This window comes from Boleophthalmus pectinirostris, unplaced genomic scaffold, assembly GCF_026225935.1.
Source record: "Boleophthalmus pectinirostris isolate CB_2022bp ecotype Guang Dong unplaced genomic scaffold, ASM2622593v1 HiC_scaffold_4, whole genome shotgun sequence".
NCBI classification, from domain to species: Eukaryota; Metazoa; Chordata; class Actinopteri; order Gobiiformes; family Gobiidae; genus Boleophthalmus; species Boleophthalmus pectinirostris.
Window position 1 is genome coordinate 20,261,767 of NW_026571353.1, and position 8,424 is coordinate 20,270,190.

Sequence of the window (8,424 nt, forward strand, 5' to 3'; positions counted from 1 at the left end):
GTATTTTCTCAACATTCTGTTTTCCATTTAAACATTTGCTGGGTTTAAAGTGACCACAACAAGAATATAGCTTAAACTATTTTTCTTTATTCATGCTTGCAAACATGCACAATTTTACATAATGGAGTCTCTTGGTATGTGCAAGTTTTACAGTAAACTAGAACACCCATCTCTGCATCTTACAGAAGCCAAGTTAAATGGGAGGCGCAGTTGTTAGTATGTGGATAATTTTGCATAGACTATGCACTGGCACATTTTTTTTTTCATCAGCAAATAAAATAAATGTACCCTTGTTAGTAATATGTTACAATGTATCAGCTAAAAGGTAAAAATCCACATAGTGGACATGATAAAATTAAATTAATGAGATGATGGGCTCCTCACATCTTAAAAGTTGAACTCTATTTCCTCTTATATCACATATTTGCAAAACACTCCCTCCATTATTGTCAAACATTAAGACATCTTTGACTCCAGTTAATTTCTTTATAAAGTGCGTAAGCATACTTCGATATTTGGCTTTCAGAAGATTTAAAGGATGAACTGCCAGTCTAGCTGTAAAAGCATTTTCAGGTAGGGGATGAAGCATATTGCTGGAGTAGCAAGCCATAGCAGTCACTGCACACACACTCTGGGAGAATGGAGGACGGCAAAGGCAGCTCGTTGGATACACAGCTTTCACAGAAGACACCACTGCAGTTCTTACACTGTTTCTGAATTTAAAAAAAAAAAAAGATAAATAAGTGTCCTGTCCAATACTTTTAGCCAATGTTTGTTAGTAGCATCTTACTTTAACTTTGAGCAGAGAGTCTTGCTGTTCACACTTGATACAAACAGAGGTCTGAGTGATTTCTAAAAATGACTCATCCTGAAAATCAAACAAGGTGAAGTAAAGAAATAACAGCATATTTTCATTAATCTCATATGCTTTTGGGTGCTACAATATCTCACCTGCTCATCCTCATGATGTGATAAAGATCTTAAAAGGAAATCAGTTGTTTACTACATTAAATTTAGTTCCCAATATAAAACACAAGCAGGTGTATGGTTTAAACTACTTACAAACTGGAACTCAGACTGGCCTGGTCCTCCTGTCCTGAGAGGGACTGCTGACTGCCCTTTTTCACCAAATTAGATTCTGGCAGACTCTGACCAGAAAAAAAGTCAACATAACAATGCAATCCCTTAAAACAGCTGCTAATAGGATTTTACTCAGGCTAATTAGATAGTGATTTACCGTAGCCGTTGTTTCAGTTTGCCTCCTTTCCCTTTGCGGTGCGCTTAACTGCCTGGGTACAATGTGGGCTTGATGTTCACCTCTGTGTTCTTGCTGCCTCTTTATTTGATACAGCAGTTTTGACCTAAAGAACAAAAGCACATGGAAATATCACCCCACAGGAGTGCCTTTCTCATGGCTATATTTTCATACAATAAATCATTGAATTTGTATAGTGGCCCAAAGGATACCCAAAATACCCAAAGGATTTTTAATTGCATTATTCACTCTATACTTGGTGGTGGTAAGCAAACCACAACTGCTCTGGGGCAGATTGACAGAAGCTAGGCTGCCTATTGGTGCCATCTGGCGTCCAACTACCAATCACTCACCCCCTCATCTCATTCATGCTAGGCAATGTGGGAATATTGTCATGCCTAATGATTCACTGCTGTCCCACTGTGGCACCCAGCGGTCTCCTATCCAAGTGCTAACCAAGCCCAACCCTACTTAACTTCCAAGAGCAGGCATTGTTAAGGTGGTCACATATGTGTCAAATTATATGGATGATTATTACAAATGACTCTACACATTTTTTCTTTATATGATATACACCTGAAAATGAACACAAAGGTGTGCTTCAAGTAAATCGGTAAATTGTACCTGTGTTTCTTCAGATGCTCCACTTCTTCCTGTAGACTCTCAATTTTATCACCAAACTCGAGTTTGAAGAGGCGGTTGGCCTCTAAGGCCAATTCCTTCTCTTTCTCCGCCTGTTTGCATCTAGTTTAGGGGGGTGGGTGTTACAAAAACATTGTGAAACAAAAATGAGATGTAAACATGGTTAAAAAGAGGCAAGAAACAAAGAGGGAAGAGTGGAATGGATGAAAACTTAAGGATAACGCAAGCCATTCAATGTTGATTTTACATTTTATTAGACTATTGATGATCACTACAGTTTACACCAATCTTAGATTCACAAACTCCAAATTAACATGATTAATTAACTGCTTACCAAAATGTGTAACAGCTCCTCCTTTTGTGATTTTTCAACAAAATGCTAATGTAGACAAAATGTTTAGTCTTTGGAATATTACTTAATCAACAGTCTGCAGAGTTTGTGTGTTGTGTTGGCAAGTACAAGAGAAAACCATCCAGTATTAATATTTATTCTGCACATTGTGCATCAAAAAGTCCAAACAATACACAAGATAAAAAAGAGAAAAATGGTTGAGGTTGAAAAATTTGAGTAATCTAAAGCTGATATACAATTACTGCAGGAAGAGTGTTTCTGTTTTTTAAGAACTATTTTAGTCAGTTATGGATATATGTATAAGACGGTTGTAGTTTATTTAAGTTTAGGTCAGTGAAGCACTTTGACTGCTACAGCTGGAGAACTTTCCCTGCAGCTAAATTTAGACTTTTGGCTTGCTTTATTAAATCCATGTCGCTAAAAAGATTTTAATTAATAATAAAAGAAACAGAAATAATAATAATGAATAAGAACAGGTAGGGTGAGACACAAGATAAAAAAAAAAAGATTTTGGTAAATATGTGAAAATGCTAATTGATTTTTAATTTAATCTACATCAAGCCACAAAATTATTTAAAAAGGCACTCACCTGGCTTCCAGTTGTTTTATGGTTCCTGACATTTGGTTTATTTTCTCCTCCATTCGGCTAATTGCTTCACTTTTCTGTTTAGAGCTGGCCTCTGCACTCTAAAACAACAAAGCATGTCAGTGAATATAAATATAGATATTATTTAGTTTTATAGTGGTGGTTTCAAAGGTAGTCATCTGGACAATGTTTTCCAAATAGGAGCTATCCATGTCTACGAAGAACGCCTCCTGGTTGAATCAAGAATTATATAGCCATGTTTTATGTTTCCTGATGGAGATTTAGTATCTGTCTTTCTCCGACTGTGAATTTGATTATTAAATTTTGTTGTGTTATGTAAATATCATAAAACAAGAAAATAAAAAATATATCTCCATGTATGTGTCGTCCCTCTTGTCTCCCAGCTAAGTTATGTTCTGGTACATAAACTTACCTGGGCCTTGTGGCTAAGCTGTAGGTGGATGGCTCGCATGTCATCTAACTGCAGTCTGAGCTCCACCAGTGCATCCTGCTTTTCACAAATGTCTTTCTCCAGCATCTTCATGGACAGCTCCATCTCCTGTTTGATCCCAATTTGTACTTCCAGCTCCTTCTCCACATCCTGCAAATTCAAATACCTTAAATGTTAAGGAACAGCAAAACCACTTACTGTACATGATTTTTAGCCTTATATTTTTCTATTCTCCAGCTGCTTTTGAATTTTGGAACAATGGCATCTCCCCATGAGACAAATTAAGGATATCTTTCAGACCAATTTTAAAAATATGGATTTTATCAAAGTACCAGGAAACACAAATATTGTACAAAATATAGACTCAATATTAACTTTTCCAATAACATTCTAAATAGCAGCTTAACCAACCAAACTCTAATGCGTACCAATCTGAGCTGGGTTTCCTCTTTGAGCTGCTTGCGAGTTTCACCCAGTGCCTGGCCGTTCGCAGAGTCACTTCTTACTGCCTGAAATAGAATGAAAGAAATAACTTTAGACTCAAAAGAAATCAATAATCAGAGGCTTAAACAGCTGTTACAGAAGGTCACCTTTCTTGACTCCAACTGATGTGAACTCTCTTCTTTTACCCTTTCCACTTCTTCTTGTAAAGTGATGAACCGGTTGTTTACCACTGCAAGCTGTTGTAAAGTACAAAACATAAAACTAACAAATGTATAGTCACAGTACCATTTTTAATGACCTAATAAATATCTTACCTCTTCTGTAAGTCGAGCATTTGATTTTTCCAGAGCATCAGATTTGGCCTGAAGGTTATAAACCGATGCACTAAAAAGAGCAGATGCATTTTACCTTGCATCTTCAAGCTTTATAATAAACAGATTAAGAGTATTTTTTACACACCTTAACTGTCTATTTAGCTCTTCTAAATAATTTTTCTGATCAAGGATGGCGGTGATCTGACCATCACTGTCAAAACAACGCAAAACTAATGTGTCAGAAGTAGGTTACTAAAATCTATAATTGTAATATCAGTGAACTGCACTTACCCCTCTGCACTTTTACTAGTGTTTCCACCATCTTTAAGATACATGGAGAAATCAATCACTCCAACCTGAAAAAAGTGAATATGTTGTGTGTTAATAAATGTTAAATGCAATTTCTGTTATAAAATTATATTCAGATTATTACCTGTGAATCTAAGTCTTCCCCCTTCATACATAGGTTTGCATCAATTACATTTAGCCCAACAAGCAGCCCAGCAATCACTGCTCCCTCCTCTTCCATCATCAATGCATTTGGCTCATAGAACTCACTATAAAATAAGCATTGAGATTAAAAACTGGGTTACAAGCTTAATTTAAATTTACTTTATGAGGTACCAAAATCAAACCTGAGCAGATCCTTTCTGTTGATGATAGTCTTCATGTAGTCAGAGAGCTTCTTCTGCATCAAAGCCAGTCTGAGCCAGGCACGCCCTCGTCCCAACGGTGTCCTGCCACAAAACACATTATTTAAAAATTACACATTTAAAACTTTTAATATAGAAGAAAATGAAAATTGTAATGCTAGATGTAGTCAGACATACTTGAGTCCAGGAAGGTCTTTTACACTGGCAGTTATCTCTCCAGCCTCAGGATTTAGCTTCTCAACCAGTTCAAGCGCTCCCCAGAATGACTTGTTCTGACCAAGGAACGTCTTCTTGGCTAAATTTTAAGACATAAAATTGGCATATTGAAAAGTGTATGTTGTGTAAGTGTTTTAGTTCACCATTACTTACTTTTTAAACCATGCTTCAAACAGTGCTCCATCACAACAAAAAACTGCTGCAGGGGTGCATAGTCAGAATCCAGAGTACGTCCCAAGTTAAGAGCTGACTCAATGAGACCTTTGATGCTCAGTTTGGCCATGTTCATCAAGTTAAGCCTTTCAACTGCAATAGGGTCTTTAGGATCTACAAAACAGAAAAAACAACTTTAAAACGAACACACAATATTTGCACATTCCACATATTACAGCTACAAATCAGAGTTTATTTGTACATTTCCTTATCAACAGGGTAAAATGAAATACACTCTTTTGCAGAAGCAGACCCAGAAGAAGAGTCTTACTTTCCATTCCATACACTGACAAAGATGTTATGTATTTGTAAGTAAGCAGAGAATGGCAATGTTAAATGTATGTAATTTATGTTTAACTGCCCGGAACAAGACCTAGCTTTAGATCCCCCAGGAAGTATTTTTTGAGGACTTAAAAAGGCGTGGCTTAAGGTTTTTAGGAGTTACGATCAATAGAACCTTCCCAATGAAATGCAAATGTTCACACATTAACATGACAAAGAAATAAGTGTAGATGAGAGGGAAAATTTAAATTAAACATAATGTCCTTTGTGACAAGTATGTTAATTTGTGCAATGCTAATAATATTGACAAAATATATGTTTTTGTTTCCCAGTCAGCGTAATACTTCCCAGTTGCAAGGCAGCTTGGTCTTGGTTATTTACAAGTGCAGTCATCTATTGCCCTCAAATCCCAAAGCATCTTCTACAAAATCCATGTTGATGACACAGCTCCAATAGGACATCACAACAGCTTCATGGTTGTCTTCACCACACCCATTTAATTACACTCCATTATCACAAAGCTTGTCTACATTAGTCTCTTTACCTTCATGTGCTGGCTCTGGGTCTGGGGTAAGGGAAATGTCATTAAGCTCTCGAAGACAAAGCCAATCTCCATCGACAGAAACACGGAAATTGCACAGATAAATGGTCTCCCGGGCAGCCTGGGTGATCTTGTCCGTGGTGGGAGTGGGTGTTTCGCTTTGAGGCGTCAGATCAGACATGATGACTCAGCTGACGTGGACCAAAAGCAACAACACAACTAGGAAGGGAAAAACTGAAGACCTGGTCCACCAATTTAAGAATGCTCAAAAATAATCAGAAGGAGAAATAAGACTGAAAACAAAGAGAAAAACAGGCCAAAATGAGGAGGGCCACAGCAGCTTTCAGCAGGTGTTTAAAAGGTCCTCCTCCTAGGCCTGCATCCTCTTCTCCTCCTTGTGATAAATAGCTGCTGTGTTCAGAAGGCTTCTCCAAGCGCTTCCCTCGTTCTAAGCCTTCTCTCCCTCCTCTTTGACCACTGGCTTTTGTGCAGCTCGGTGGTTTCAAATGCAAAGAGCGGTGATGAGGAATCAGGGGCCAGTGTCACTGAGATTAGCTTCAGTGGTCTATGACTGGACTCCCTGTGCACTGCAGGGAATGCACTGGGTGGGTGTAGACCAAGATGGCCGACAGTGGTGCTGAGTAGAGCAACAGAAGTCACGTGAGCAGATGGTGCAAGAGGGGGAGGGGGGGGTCCCCAGAGTACTGAGCTAATGCTAATGATGCAGGCATGGATGTATAATCATGAAAGCAGAATCCCTCTATAGCATCAACTGGCTCTGGTTTAAAAATCATAATTACTTCCTCTTTGGTAAAGGAATAATAGGACACACTGCATGTCCCAGGAAACAATAAACGACAAAACATACAAATGTGGAAGTCATTTTAGTTAAACACAATCGAAGATGCTGCTGTAAAACAGCAAGTGCATTATTAAGACCTAAGCTGATGCACACTATGTTGGGTTGTTTATGTAATGTACACAAATACTCACAATTATGTCAACTGAATTTTGTTCTTTCTTTTCTCTAAAGATAGACATCCAGCAACGACTGGTTGTCTCTGAGTCTGGATTGGAACTGCAGTTTCCTAATATTATATTAATAGCAACATAACTCAAAATGGTAGAACTGCATTACAGCCGCTGTTAAAATATGACTGGATAAGTGTCTGGAATCATAAACTAAACAATGGACTAGGGGCTCATTTTATCCTATTGATTTTCAGTAGGACTTTCATTATTTATTGATAAGTCCAGAACATGGTAATTTTAACACTGGACTAATTTTATGGTTTGACAAAACTGTAGCCCTGAATAAAAATATATTTGTTTATGTGAGTCGTTCATTTTAAGTCAGAGGGTGATTCAGAGCTGGGTGATAAATCAGCACATGACAACAAACAACACCAAAACTTGTTGGAATTTTAAGATATAATACTACATTATATACCTTAATAACTATTCATGTGTAATGATTTGGTGTAAATACTGTAGACAACCGGGCGAGACAAAGGCACATGTATGTTGGGTGGTTTACTTTAAACCTCTCAAGCAGGTGGGGCAGGTTGTTGTGTTGACAGATCAGCTGTTAACCGATAATAACTTAATGGCAAACACAAACATCAAAAAGCAGGTTATCACTGGTTTACCTAATATTACTTACTTTTGAGCCTTGACTCGGGTTTCTTAATCTGGAAGTCATCACGTCGAAGTGGGGTGGGTGACAGAGACTGGGGTGAACCAAACCTGACGCTAGACGAGCTCAGAGCCTCCTTGAAATAAATGACAGAAGTGGGGGACAGGGTCTCGTCTGGGCTGTCAGTGTGGCCGTTTTCGTCCGAAGGGTTGAGCTTTCCACTGCTTCCCTCCTGTTGTAGATCCGCCATCCTGCCTGCCTTCCTTTTCAAACTCACTTCATGTGACCCACAGCAGACTTATCGAGCAGGCACTGTGTATATTAGCTGCGGCTACATACCAAGGCTATGCATTCCTTTAGCTTAACAGGATACAATCGATTAATACGGCTCTGTCTTCGAAACAGTGTAACTTCGAACTATTTAATTTGCCACTCAAACGTGCGATCTGTCCTCTACAGTCACATCCAAACCCGGAAATAGCTTAATTATTGGTCAAATTGCTCCAAATTTCGCGAGAAGAGCGACAGCAACCCATGCAATCCGTTTATTTAACCAGAAATACTAATCACAATCAAGATCGCATTGCGTTGACTATCTATTATGCTGAGCAACGAGTCCGCTCCCATGAGTCTTTGCGTCATAGTACCATAGTGCATAGCTCTCTTGCTTGTTGGTGCATCTCCGTACTATTAGGCTCTTTGGTTATTTAACTCTTTCTACGCTGGTCCGAAACAAATGGCATGTCTATCCAAATAAAAGTAAATAAGAGGAAATTGAAGCAACTACATGCATTGTAATAGGCTTCCATTTGTATTCTTATGTTTGTGTAATTTAAGGT

The 8,424-nt window shown here is 38.3% G+C and overlaps 1 protein-coding gene across 2 annotated transcripts; it reads right to left on the bottom strand.

Annotated features, from left to right (window-relative positions):
* Window positions 1–67: 67 nt before the first annotated feature.
* Window positions 68–8,161, bottom strand: rufy3 (RUN and FYVE domain containing 3). Of its 2 annotated transcripts, XM_020923082.2 has the most exons (18): window positions 7,613–8,160; window positions 5,067–5,240; window positions 4,875–4,992; window positions 4,680–4,781; window positions 4,478–4,601; window positions 4,336–4,400; window positions 4,190–4,255; window positions 4,045–4,114; window positions 3,877–3,966; window positions 3,715–3,795; window positions 3,269–3,436; window positions 2,839–2,936; window positions 1,880–1,999; window positions 1,238–1,361; window positions 1,063–1,148; window positions 952–979; window positions 791–868; window positions 68–713 (listed from the first exon to the last, which is right to left on the bottom strand). In XM_020923082.2, the coding sequence occupies exons 1-18, from the start codon at window positions 7,833–7,835 to the stop codon at window positions 570–572; spliced, it is 1,959 nt and encodes a 652-aa protein (XP_020778741.1). In that variant the 5' UTR covers window positions 7,836–8,160; the 3' UTR covers window positions 68–569. The 2 variants fall into 2 exon arrangements, with proteins under 2 accessions (XP_020778741.1, XP_055018078.1); XM_055162103.1 differs by lacking the exons at window positions 68–713; window positions 791–868; window positions 952–979; ... (1 more) ...; window positions 1,238–1,361; window positions 1,880–1,999 and adding an exon at window positions 2,370–2,666 and having other exon boundaries at window positions 7,613–8,161.
* Between the last annotated feature and the right edge of the window lie 263 nt (window positions 8,162–8,424).